The sequence below is a fragment of the Triturus cristatus genome, chromosome 2_1 (assembly GCF_964204655.1).
Source record: "Triturus cristatus chromosome 2_1, aTriCri1.1, whole genome shotgun sequence".
NCBI classification, from domain to species: domain Eukaryota; kingdom Metazoa; phylum Chordata; class Amphibia; order Caudata; family Salamandridae; genus Triturus; species Triturus cristatus.
Genome location: NC_140581.1, coordinates 352,247,520 through 352,261,506, shown reverse-complemented (window position 1 = coordinate 352,261,506; position 13,987 = coordinate 352,247,520). Strand labels below are relative to the sequence as shown.

At 42.5% G+C, this 13,987-nt stretch overlaps 1 protein-coding gene across 2 annotated transcripts in view; it reads right to left on the bottom strand.

Annotated features, from left to right (window-relative positions):
- The window catches only part of NDUFS4 (NADH:ubiquinone oxidoreductase subunit S4), a 331,978-nt gene that overhangs the window by 56,926 nt on the left and 261,065 nt on the right, over positions 1–13,987 (bottom strand). For both annotated transcript variants that reach the window (XM_085631262.1, XM_085631263.1), the window contains one exon: positions 12,196–12,269. In XM_085631262.1, the coding sequence (XP_085487388.1) occupies positions 12,196–12,269 (74 nt within the window). The remainder of the gene's footprint in view (positions 1–12,195; positions 12,270–13,987) is intronic.

Here is a 13,987-nt window from a genome sequence, read left to right as displayed (position 1 = left end):
TCTCTCCCCTTGTATCATGGGGTGCATGGTTCCTATTTTCAGTAGGGCCATTTTTAATTCATGTGTGGTTATGTTTCACTGAGGTATAGAGTATCCTAATGTTTATAGGATTGTTTGGACACATTTTTAGATTAACCCCTTCGCTGCTAGGCCTTTTCGCTTAAGCCCCTGTAACGTTTTGACCACATAAGGTATCCACGCCAAATTTGCGTCCTTTTCTTCCAACATGATGGGGATTACAAAGGTGCCCCGGGTTTGTGGATTCCCCTGGAGGGAACCCAGAAATTAGCCAAAATACAGCTACATTTTGTTTTTTGGGGAAAAATGGGAAAAAAGGGCTACAGATGAAAGAGTCTGTTTTTTTCCCTGCAAATGGTATCAAAAAAGGGGCTGTGGTGCTGAAATCAACATCTTCCAAGTTTTCAGGGACAAGCCGACTTGTGTCAGAAAACCAATTTTTTTTTTTCACAGTTTTGGCATTTTTCTGGAACATAGCCTATTTTTGCTATTTTTTGTGCTGTCAACCTCCTTCCAGTTAAGGGTAGATATGGGTATGAAAGCAATAATAGATCCTAGAAAGCTAGACATTTTAAAAAAGTAGACAAAGTTCTGAATTCAGCAAGGGGTCATTTGTGTAGATCCTTCAAGGTTTCTTTATAGAAACTAACCGTTGAATATAGGGAAAATTGAAAATTAGTTGAAAAAAACAGCCATTTGTGTCAACTTTTTCACCTGTAACTTCTTCTAATTACGACAGCTGTTTGAAAGCGATATACCGTTGCATCCGCTGGACCTTTCTGGTTGTGGGGATATATAGGACTTGTAGGTTCACCAAGGACCCGACGAACCCAGAGCCAATAACTGAGCAGCGTCCTGCAATGGGTTTTTATTATGTACCGGGTATATAGCAATTCATTTGGGAAAATATATACATAGAAAAATCAGTATGAGAGACACCTATGTATTTCTGAAATTGGAACAAAATATAGTTTAGAAACAGTAGATATATGCACATTTCCGAAAATATGAGTACCCATACTAGCATGAGAATTATAGGGCATTTTTCAAAATGACTTCTTTTTTACACATTGTCTTTCATTTGGAAGGCAGAAATGCATCGAAAGTCAATAGGTAATAACAGTTGCTCTACAATTCTGTTACCCTAAGTCTCCCGATAAAAATTGTACCTCACTTGTGTGGGTAGGCCTGGTGCCCGCGACAGGAAACGGCTCAAAACGCAACGTGGACACACTTTACTTTTACAGCGAAAACTGACCTTTTTTTTTTTTTTTGCAAAGTGCCTAGCTGTAGATTTTGAATCCTAGCTCTGCAGGCACCTAGGGAAACCTAGATAACCTATACATTTTTGAAAACTAGACACCCAGGGGAATCCAGGATGGGATGACTTGACTGGCTCCTACCAGGTTCTATTACCCAGAATCCCTTGCAAACTTAAAAATATATATATAAAAACCCACATTTTCCTCACATTTCTGTGGTGGAAAGTTCTGGAATCTGCGTGGATCCACAAAATTCGACCCACCCCGCGTTCCCCAAAGTCGTCCGAGAAAAAGGGTACCTCACTTCTGTGGGTAGGCCTAGTGCACGCAGCAGGAAACGGCCCAAAACGCAACGTGGACACACCAAATTTTCACAGTGAAAACGACCCTTTTTTTGCAAAGTGCCTAGCTGTAGATTTTGAACCCTACTCTGCCAGCACCTAGGGAAACCTAGCAAACCTATACATTTTTGGAAAATTAGACACCCAGGGGAATCCAGGATGGGGTGACTTGTTTGGCTCTCACCTGGTTCTGTTACCCAGAATCCCTTGCAAACCTAAAAATGTGTCCCAAAAAACACATTTTCCTCACATTTCTGTGGTGGTAAGTTTTGGAATCAGCGTGGATCTACAAAATTCCGCCCACCCCGCGTTCCCTAAAGTCATCCGAGAAAAATGGTACCTCACTTGTGTGGGTAGGCCTAGTGCACGCGACAGGAAACGGCCCAAAACCTATTGAGGCTACATCAAAATTACCTATCACTAAACAACCTGGTTTTGCAAGGGGGGTCCCATGAGTTTTTGGCCCCGGGCTCGGCAGCCATCTAGTGAAACCTACCAAACCCACAAATTTCTGAAAACTAGACACCCAGGGCAGTCCAGCAAGGTATGGCTTGTGTGGGTCTCCCAACATTTCCCTACCCAGAATCCCCTGCAAACCTCAAATTTAGCTGCACTTTTTCTCAGATTTCTGTGTGGGAAAGTTCTGGAATCTGCATGGATCCACAAATTTCCTTCTACACAGCATTTCCCCAGGTTTCCCGATAAAAATGGTACTTTACTTGTGTGGGTGAGTCAAGTACCCGCGACAGGCAAGGGCCCAAAATATATTGAGGAGACATCAAAATGACCTATCACAAAACAACCTGGTGTCACCTGGGTTTTTGGCCCCGGGCTCGGCGGCCATATAGGGAAACCTACCAAACCCACACATTTCTGAAAACTGGACACCCGTGGGAGTCCAGCACTCCCTTGCAAACCTCCAATTTTGTTGAAAAAAAAATACATTTTTCCCACATTCCTGTGTAGGGAAATTGTAGAATCACCTGGCTGACACAAATTTCCTACCACCCAGCGTCCCCCCAGGTCTCCCGATAAAAATGGTACCTCACTTGTGTGGGTAGGCATAGTGGCTGAAACAGGAAATGGCCCAAATCGTACTATGGAGACTTCAAAATTACCTATAACAAAACTACCTGGTTGGGGGGGGCACCCGGTTCTTTGGCACCGGGCTCGTCGCCATCTAGGGAAACCTACCAAACCCACACATTTCTGAAAACTAAACACCCTAGGGAGTCCAATGAGGTATGTCTTGCGTGGATCCCCCAAAGTTTCCCTACCCAGAATTCCCTGAAAACCTTAAATTTAGCTAAAAAAACAAATTTTCCACATATTTTTGCGTGGAATCACCGTGCCGGCACAAATGTCCTACCCCACTGCGTTCTCCTTAGTGTACCGAGTAAACTGATACCTCACTTTGTGGGTGTCCAATGCATAATTGGCTAAAAACTTATTTTTAAAAGAATTAAGGGCTTAGAATTCTCTGTGCTATACCCTTATTCCCTATGTTTTGGGCTGTTCCCAGTCACAGGCCCTTGTCCCACCCAACAAGTGAGAAATGTGTGGGTTTGGTAGGTTTGCGGAGATGGCTGCCGAGCCCAGGGCCAAAAACTCATGGGATCCCCCTTGCAAAACCAGGTTGTTTTGCGATAGGTAATTTTGATGTCTCAATAGGTTTTGGGCCCTTGCCTGTCGCGGGTACTTGTCCCACCCACACAAGTGAGGTACCATTTCTCTTGGAAGACTTTGGGGAATGCAGGGTGGGTGAAATGTTGTGGATCCACACACATTCCAGAACTTTTCACAACAGAAATGTGAGGAAAATGTGTTTAAAAAAAATAAACATTGAGGTTTGCAAGGAATTCTGGGTAAAAGAACCTGGTGAGAGCCAGACAAGTCACCCCATCCTGGATTCCCCTGGGTGTCTAGTTCTAAAAAATGTATTGGTTTGCTAGGTTTCCCTAGGTGCCGGCAGAGTTAGGGTTCACAATCTACAGCTAGGCACTTTGCCAAAAAAGGGTCAATTTTCACTGTAAAAATGTGGCGTGTCCACGTTGCGTTTTGGGCCGTTTCCTGTCGTGGGCACAAGGCCTACCCACACAAGTGAGGTACCATTTTTCTCGGAAGACTTTGAAGAATGCAGGGTGAGTGGAATTTTGTCGATCCACGTAGATTCCAGAACTTTGCACCACAGAAATGTGAGGTGAGGAAAATGTGTTTTTTTGACAAATTTTGAGGTTTGCAAGGGATTCTGGGTAACAGAACCTGGTGAGAGCCACACAAGTCACCCCATCCTGGATTCCCCTGGGTGTCTAGTTTTCAAAAATGTATTGGTATGCTAGGTTTCCCTAGGTGCCGGCAGAGCTAGGGTTCACAATCTACAGCTAGGCACTTTGCCAAAAAAGGGTCAATTTTCACGGTGAAAATGTGGGGTGTCCACGTTGCGTTTTGGGCCGTTTCCTGTCGTGGGCACAAGGCCTACCCACACAAGTGAGGTACCATTTTTCTCGGAAGGCTTTTGGGAATGCATGGTGGGTGGAAGTTTGTGGATCCGTGCAGATCCCAGAACTTTCCACCACAGAAATGTGAGGAAAATCATTTTGTTTTTTTAACTTCGTAAAGTTCAAGGTTTGCAAGGGATTCTGGGTAACAGAACCTAGAGAGAGCCACACAAGTTAACCCATCCTGGATTCCCTCAGTGTCTAGTTTTCAAAAATATATAGGTTTGCTATGTTTCCCTAGGTGCTGGCTGCGCTAGGACCCAAAATCCACAGGCAGGCACATTCCAAAAAAAAGGTCTGTGCATAGTGGGTTTTCTGCCGCCCTGGGGAGGGGGGAAATCAGGGGATATTGCCCAGATATGCACTTGAGGGGTGCAGAAAGACTGTGGCTATTCTTTTGGGGGGGGGGGGGGTCGGGGGCCTTGGGATGCCCATTGTGGTCAGCCCCCACCCCTGTGTATAAAAAAGCCAGCATATTTGCTGGCACATTGTGGGCTTTCTGCCCCCCCCCTCCCCCCACGGGGGGCAGATCAGGGGCTAATGCACCCATCTGCCTCGTGGGAGGGGCAGAAAGACTGGCATCTTTTTTGGGGTGGGTGGGGGCAATGGCATGTCCATTCTTGGCAGCCTCCACCCGGAACTTTGGAGAAAAAAAAAATCCCTGGTGGCTAGTGGGCTTTCTGTCCTCCCGGGGGATGCAGATAAGGTGCTATTTCCCCATCTGCCTCCCAGGGGGGTACCGAAAGACTGTAGAATTTTTTTTTGGGTGGGGGCATGGACATGCCCATTCTGGTCAGCCCCCACTCCTAACTATATAAAAAAAAATCTCTTTGTGGCAGGGGCATTGCCCCCACCCCTAATTATAATATATATAAAAATCCCCGGTATCTAGTGGGCTCTCTGCCCCCCGGGGGCAGATTGAGCGCTACTGCCCCATTTGCCCTCTGGGGGGATGGGGGGTGGGGGCAGAAAGACTAAATTATTTTGGGGGCCGCTCCCCCCTCCCTGGTGCCTTGTGGGTGGATCCCTGCTTGGGGATTGCCATCCTGGGGCGATCACCAAGCAGGGATCCACTGGGGAGGGGTATCAACAATACCTCTCCCGTCTTTCTACGTGCTCAGGGGGCTGAGATAGCGCCCTGAGCAGGTAGAAACGGAAACTGAAATGAGCCTCTTGGCTCATTTCAGTTTCGGTTTCACTGAAATGACGTGCGCGCTGATCGTCATTTCAGGGAAACCTGGGGGGGGCCTCGGGAGCTGGAGAAGCTCTTCCCCAGCTCCCGGGGCTCTTGGGGGTAAAGGTAATCCCTCTGGTGCCCGCACAGAGGGATTCCCTGGGTCATGGTGTCGGACGCGCGGGAGCTCTCCGACGCACAGGACCGCTTATGCGTCTGACGGCTCAGACGCACCGAAAGGGTTAAGATATTTACAGATCCTGTTTCTAATCATCCAGTCAATCAGTTTGTAACTGGACTGCTCCAATTTTGTTTGTCATAAGTGGCTACCATTGTTCTTTGTCTTGATGAGGACCCCACAGCAGTCGTTTTTAGGCGTACACTGTTTCCTACTATTAAGTTGTCCTTTTGTGTAGTAAACCTCTTGTACATTAGTTCTGTGCTATTAGAAATATATCATTAGTCGGTAGTGTATTATCTTTTGCGCACCAATGTGCACCTCAGTCACAAACTACTTGCACTGCGCTGTGTTATTTGGAGCACGTTTCCTTCTGTATTGTAGTACAAAATCAAGAATTGATCATAGATTGTGTATGCTATATCTTTTTTTAAAATATTGCCAAGAAAGCATGAGCTGCAAGTTCTCTCACTGACAGCCATTTGTTTTTGTTAATGTACTGCCCAGATTCACAGGGTTACGGGGCAACCCCTTATTTGTTTGCAGCCAACAAAAAAAGTGCTGGCTCCTGTCGGCACCCAAGATGGCTTTTGGCTTGGCAGCCGGTAGGGCCTTGCGAATTACTCCAAATAATGTATAACTTGATAGGCAAAAAAACAATAAAAAAATAAAAACTGGCAACAGCAATATGAAATGATTGGATTAGCCGCTTATTTCATATTCACTACTTATTTTGGCCGAGAGCCACGTAATGCCCTGTGAGAGAACCTATTTTTTTTTTTTATGTTGGAGGTGGAAGTAAGTTAGCAGCCCCGGAGAAACATTTAAAATAAAAAACCTTACAGTAAGTCTCATGGGTTATTGAATAAATAACCTGCAAGAGAACATACTGTCATTTATAAAGCACTCTGAGATGAAGATGAATGCTCTTCAGCTGCAGTGAAAAAACACCTTGTGGTTGGGTCTATGGCTGCATTTTGTGGCCTGAAGTCTTTTTAAAAAAAATAATCAAACATGTATTTATAGTTGTTTCAAAATAAAATGCTTATTTAAAGATTTTCAAACAAAATTATAGTTAATAAGCATTGCTATGTGTATATTAATAAAGAATACATTTGAGTATGCTTATAAATACATTATTGTGAAGACTTTTGACACACCTAATAGGTCTGCTTTGTATATGTCCATGTGCTGTCTGATGTCCTGATAAAGCCAATAGGCCTGCCTTTTGGATTTTGGTTTTCTAACCCTTTGACAAAGCCAATAGGACTGCCTTGCTTAGAACAACCCCCTTTCATTGTTACTGTCTATTAAATAAATGAAAAGGCTCTGAAATTCACAGAAAAGTGGGTGGACATGGGGGGGGGGAAGGGGGATTATGTACCATGGGTCTGGACACAGGCCAGGCACTTTGGTCAACCCACCGCTGTGTACTTCAGCTGTGCAAGGTGGGTGGGTTGCCAGCCCAACTCCACGTCTATGGGGGTCAGCACAGGGCCAGGCCACAGGACAGGCCGTACGTCCAACCCCACGCCACAAAAGGCAATTTTCATCCTAACAGAAATCATAGCTAGTCACTGAAGAAAACAAAGGTTAAAGTGCTGTTATAGTTAGGAACTATAATATTTTTTATGCAAAGTAACATATTTCTTTAAAATTCACTGGAAAAAAACATAGGATAAGGGGACATCATAGTTAGGTGAAAATGTCAGTTACAAAATAATGTTTTAACCCCTTTCGCTGCTAGGCCTACGCTAAGCCTTTTTTGGGCTGGTTAGGGTAGTTTGTGCTTGGGCCCCTGTAACTTTTTGACCACATAAGGTATCCACTCCAAATTTGCGTACTATTTGTTTCAACATCATGGGGATTTTTAAAGGTACCCAGGGTTTGTTGATTCCCCTAGAAGGGTCCCAGAAATTAGCTAAAATACAGCAAAATTGTTTTGGGGGGAAAAATGAGAAAAAAGTGCTGCAGATGAAAGCGTGTTCTTTTCCCTGCAAATGGTACCAACAAAGGATTTGTGGTGCTGAAATCACAATCTTCCCAGGTTTCAGGCACTGACAGACTTTTGTAAGAAAACCAAAATGTTTTACACAGTTTTGGCATTTTTCTGGGACATAGCCTATTTTTGCTATTTTTTGTGCTTTCTACCTCCTTCCAGTTAGTGGTAGAAATGGGTATAAAATCAATAATGGATCCTGGAAAGCTATACATTTCAGATAAGTAGACAACATTCTGAATTCAGCAAGTGGTCATTTGTGTAGATCCTTCAAGGTTTTTTATAGAAACTAACAGTTAAAAATAGGAAAAATTTAAAATGAGTTAAAAAAAACAGCGATTTGTGCCAACATTTTCACCTGTAACTTTTAAGTATGACAGATTTTTTTAAAGCAACATACCGTTATAGCCTCTGGACCCTTCTGTGTGTGGGGATATATAGGACTTGTAGGTTTACCAAGAAGCAGAGGAACCCAGAGCCAATAACTGAGCAGCGTCTTGTAATGGTTTTTATTGAGTACTGGGTATATAGCAATTCATTTGGGAAAATTAAACAGTGAAATATCAGTATGAAAGACACCTATGTATTTCTGAAACGGGAACAAAATATAGAGGTTAGAAACAGTAGCTATTTGCACATGTCCGAAATTGTGGGTACCCATGCTAGCATGTGAATTATAGGAAAAAAATTTAAGTGACTTCTTTTTTACAAATTGTTTTACATTTGGAAGGCAGAAATGCATCAAAAGTCAATAGCTAATAACAGTTGCTCCACAATTCTGTGTGCCCCTAAATCTCCCGATAAAAATGGTACCTCAGTTGTGTGGGTAGGCCTAGGGCCGGTGACAGGAAACGGTCCAACACGCAACGTGGACACACCACATTTTTTACAGTGAAAACTGGCCTTTTTTTTTTGCAACGTGCCTAGCTGTAGATTTTGAACCCCAGCTCGGCCGGCAGCTAGGTAAACCTAGCAAACCTATACATTTTTGAACACTAGACAATCAAGGATGGGGTGACTTGTCTGGCTCTCACCAGGGTCTGTTACCCAGAATCCCTTGCACACCTCTAACTTAAAAAAACAAAAAAAAACATTTTCCTCACATTTCTGTGATGGAAAGTTATGGAATCTGCGTGGATCCACAAAATTCCACCCACCCCGCATTCCCCAAAGTCTTCCTATAAAAATGGTACCTCTGCTGTGTGGGTAGGCCTAGTGCTGGTGGCAGGAAACAACCCAACAGGCAACGTGGACACACCACATTTTTTACAGTGAAAACGGACCCTTTATTTGCAAAGTGCCTAGCTGTGGATTTCGAGCCCTAGCTCTGCTGGCACCTAGGGAAACCTACAAAAGCTATACATTTTTTAAAACTACACACCCAGAGGAATCCAGGAGGGGTGACTTGTGTAGCTCTATCCAGGTACTGCTACCCAGAATCACTTGCAAACCTCAAACTTTGTATTAAAAACACATTTTCCAAACATTTCTGTGATGGAAAGTTCTCCTACCCACCCAGCTTTCTCCAAAGTCTCCTCATGAAAATGGTACCTCACTGTGTGGGTGGGGCAAGTACCCACAGCAGCGAAGGGGCCAAAACATATTGTGGAGACATCACAAATACCTATCACAAAACTAACTGGTTTTGCAAGGGGGGGGGGGGTCACCTGGGTTTTTGGCCCCGGGCTCGGCGGCCATCTAGGGAAACATACTAAACCCACAGATTTCTGAAAACGAAATTACCCGGGAGAGTCCATGGAGGTATGGCTTGCATGGACCCCCCCAACATTTTCCTACCCTGAATCCTCTGCAAACCTCGAATTTAGCTGAAAAAAATTACTTTTTTCTCAAATTTCTGTGTGGGAAAGTTGGGGGATCACCGGGCTGACACAAATTTTCTACCACCCAGCGTTCCCTCAGGCCTCCCGATAAAAATGGTAGCTCACTTCTGTGGGTGGCCCAAGTACCCGGTACAGGCAACGGCCTAAAACTTATTGAGGAGACATCAAAATTACCTATTACCAAACAACCTGGTTTTGCAAGGGGGTGGGATTTGTCACCTGGGTTTTTGGCTCCGGGCTCGGCGGCCATCTAGGGAAACCTACCAAACCCACCCATTTCTGAAAACTAGACACCTGGGGGAGTCCAGGAAAGTATGGCTTGTGTGGACCCCCCCAACATTTTCCTATCTCCAATCCCCTGCAAACCTCGAATTTAGCTGAAAAAAATTACTTTTTTCTCAAATTTCTGTGTGGGAAAGTTGTGGGATCACCAGGCTGACACACATTTCCTACCACCCAGCATTCCCCCAGGTCTCCCGATAAAAATGGTAACTCACCCGTGTGGGTGGCCCAAATACCCGGTACAGGCAAGGGCCCAAAAGTTTTGAGGAGACATCAAAATTACCTATTACATATAGGGCTCCCGGTTTTATGGTATTTATTTTTTTGCCATTTCCGTCTCATTTTATCTGTATTTATCCATATTTATTGTGGGTTTTGCGGAAAAAGTAAGCTGAAATTAGTATATTTCCACATTTATTTAACCAATAAATATGCACTCAAGCTTGAATGTCTGCCAGGTTTCAGTGCTGTCAACACCCGCAGAAGATAAATCAATGCACTTGTATGAAAATATGCAATTTTCAGTATCAACCTTGTGCATAACTACTGCTGTTAAAGCCTCTTTACTGAAATCCCTTTCTTTTTTAACCCCCTTATCTATCAGTCCACACATCTATTGGCCTGGCAGTCAAAGCAGACAGTATTTAGAATGACTCATAAAGCAACCTAATTTCCATTTTTATCCACATTTAAAAGTAAATACAGACAAGAAAATGAATGTTTTCTGTCTGTATTTATCTGTAAAAAATCAGTAAAAACGGAAAACAGGGAGCCTTAATTACATAACAACCTGGTTTTGCAAGGAGGGGGTCACCTGGGTTTTTGTCCCGAGCTCGGCAGCCATCTAAGGAACCTTACCAAACACACACATTTCTGAAAACTAGACACCCGGTGGAGTCCAGCGAGGTATGGCTTGCGTGGATCCTTCAATGTTTTCCTACTCCCTACAGACATCAAATTTAGCTGAAAAAAAAAATCACTTTTTCCACACAGTTTTGTGTGAGATCACAGTGCCGGCACAAATGTCCTAACACCTAGCGTTCCCCTTGGTCTCCAGAGTAAAACGATACCTCACTTGTCTAGTTTTTAGAAATGTGTGGGTTTGGTAGGTTTCCTTAGATTACACAAAGCCAGGGACTAAAAATCCAGGTGACCCCCCCTTGCAATACCAGGTCGTTTTGGACACTAAGATACTTGCCAAAGTACTAGCAAACCGATTGAGTCTTCTAATGGAGAAACTAGTTCAGCCAGAACAGGCGGGTTTCGTGGCTGGCAGAGCCACGTCACATAATCCAAGTCACATTCTTCTCCATCATTAAAGAAATAGACCCTGAACTAAGCTCAGTGGCGGTCTTTTTGGACGCCACAAAAGCTTTGGATTTCCTAGCATAGGAATACTTAATGACCGTGCTGGCACACATGGAGTTTCCACTAGGATATTTGGCATGGGTTAAGTTATTATGCCACAAACCTAAGGCTAAGCTACTGATCAACGGAGAGTAGTCGGCAGCATTTGAAATAACCAGGGGGACTAGGCAGGGCTGCCCTCTCTCGCCCCTCCTGTTTGCGCACACAATAGAGCCTTTAGCGGGCACTCTCCGGCAACACCACAAAGAGTAGGCACTGCAATATCCAACTAGACCAGTATTAGTCTCATTGTATGCAGACGATATAACGCTCTACGTGAGGAAACCGGAGACGGGCCTTAATGGTACTATCCGGGAAATCATTAAATGCGGTACATATTCGGATGTCACAATAATTTGGGATGACTCCCAGATTCTCCCTCAGTACACCCCCAAGTGCCCACTTGACTAACTGTTAAAATGGTATAAGACAGAACTTAATTATCTAGGCATGTTTTTATTCACATTTTCAAAGTCATACTTTATTATGGTTTATACAAAATATGTTTCAGTTGACTTAATATTGTTAGCCTTCCTTATCCTCCTTTTCCCAAATCCCCAAAGTCCAGCGTCTGTGATGTTCTATAGGTGAACATTCAATTTCTTTCTTTGGCATATTGGCACTTTTTAGCAACATATATTTGTATTATACCTCCAAATAATACGATTTGTTTAAACATCGCATGTACGTAACAGAATATTTAATAGCTAAAGTTCCAGAACAACTAAACACAGATACAAAGCAGAAGAAAAAAGTAACAACAAATTAGTTGGTAAGTGAAGAAACAGTAGAAATTGTTGGGGTCCTGGACACATTTGACTAAGTGGAGTAGGCACATGCAAAGCTTACAAATAAGCTTCTCTATTTTACATTTTATGAGGGGCTGCCTGAAGTCAACAATTAGACTTTAATAACAGTATAAGAAACATACATCTTGAAGAGTGGTCTACTATGATATGTGGTGCCCACTATTACAGGGTATTTCCTAATTAATTTGGAGTGTATGTCTTTTTCTTGAACTCCCAACATTCATATATTGGTCAATATATCTACAAAAAAAACAGATGTAATCTCATATATAATTTTTTTTATTGTTTTAAAACATTAGTGGGTGTAAAAGGGAAAAGTCGATATAGCAAACCTATTTAAACACATCAAAACACAAAAACCATTTTGGAAAAATAAATGTGCTTACCATTTTTTTCTGCAAATGCAATAGCATCTTCTTTACTAGTGAATGACAAAAGCATGTTTGACAGGGGATCCGCACTGTAATGAACAAAAATATAGTCCTATTTAGTGTCATTGTTGTGAATTTTTTTTATGCAATCCTCTAACAGTTACAAAACTTTTAAAATCATTTAACAGTTTACTTTTGTAAACAGGGAGCAACAGAGAACTAATTGCCCTCCTAGGGACCACAATTTTTCCAAAGTAACAGAATCTTCAATGGAGAAATGTATAGGAATATTTTAATAATGCAAATAAAATTATAACATTAATAATAAATACAAATTATTACTACACATTCCTTTAAAAAACAGTATACAGTGAAAACAAGCAGCCCGACCTATACTGCAATATACTGAATACATGTTTAGAAACCAAGATATGTCCTCCTGTTATTTTTCAGGTGGACTGTGTGATTTCCATGCACTCTCCATGTTATTGCAAAACCTTTAGTAAATAATGTTTTTTAGACTGGAATTAAAAAAATAACTGTTGCTTTGTGTAGATCGTCAAAAGGACCCATGTGGTCAGGTCATGTGACAGAGTTGAAAGATTCTTGCCATGTTCCTTGGGTCATCCTTGTCCATGTGTCCCATAATTAAAGGCATCTGAAGTAAAGAGCGATTTCCTGTAGCCACCTATTTTCCCTGAACTTGTTAGGGCCTGAAGCACCTTGGGCGAGAGCTCAAAGCCTCCTCCATACCACCTAAACTAAGATCAAATTCTCAGGTAAGCTGCATTTATTCACATGCCTTATAAGCCAGTATTGATCAGCACTGTAACCTGCTTTGCTACTACACTGTAGTTATCTAACCTCATTGTAAATGTCACCAGCAATGTGTATACATCAAATATATTTGCCTTATCGATTGGTGTATGCCTGCTATCAAAAGCCAGCATTTCAGAGATCTTCCAGTCATACTGTGATTTTTATATTTCATGCTTTTGGCTATATGATTGAAACCCTAATATCTTAATGAGATTTTGGACCCCTGGGAACTTGCATCTGCTGTCCCTTCCACTCGAAGAAGTGTAATTTGCAAAAGGCCCCTAAGATATTTTTCTGTTGAAGCTCTATAATAAGAAATATAAAAAATCTTTAACAAGCTCTTTCACTATTCATTTATATAAATCTCTAGAGGTTTCTGCTTCCATGAGCTGCCCAATAAAATCTATTGATGCTGCTCACCCAAAAGCGTTGTTCTTGCATGGGGTGTTGGCTTTGGTGTTGCTGTGTACATTTGACTAACACACCCCACTCCAACCTGATACACCCCACACCACTGATTATACAGGGTAGTTTTCTAGGTGTTAAACACCATAAAAAATGCACAAAATATATTATACTGGCTACCTTTTTTCACTTCAAGATGAAGTTGCGGCCAGTGTAGCCTGGTATTTTGGCTGCAATATTGTCTTTTCTATCGCTTAAGTGTCTTTGCAGGCCTTCCTGAAGAAAGTCAAAAAATACCCACTAAGGAAGATATATTTAAAGAAGTGCTCCCGGGTCCCGGCACTTGGGCAGGACTATTCAAGTGCTTATGACTTATCATGGAAATCCCCTACAAGAGAAACAGGATTTACAGTGATATGAAAAAGCCACTCATGATGTTATGGTTTTATGTAAACCACATCAGACATCTAGTCCTGACTAAGTCATAGCAACATATAAATCAAACATTTGAAAATAATTAACACACAAAAGATTCACTTTAGTTATTATTAGGCACAAAAAAATCTGCCAGCATCTAATGACT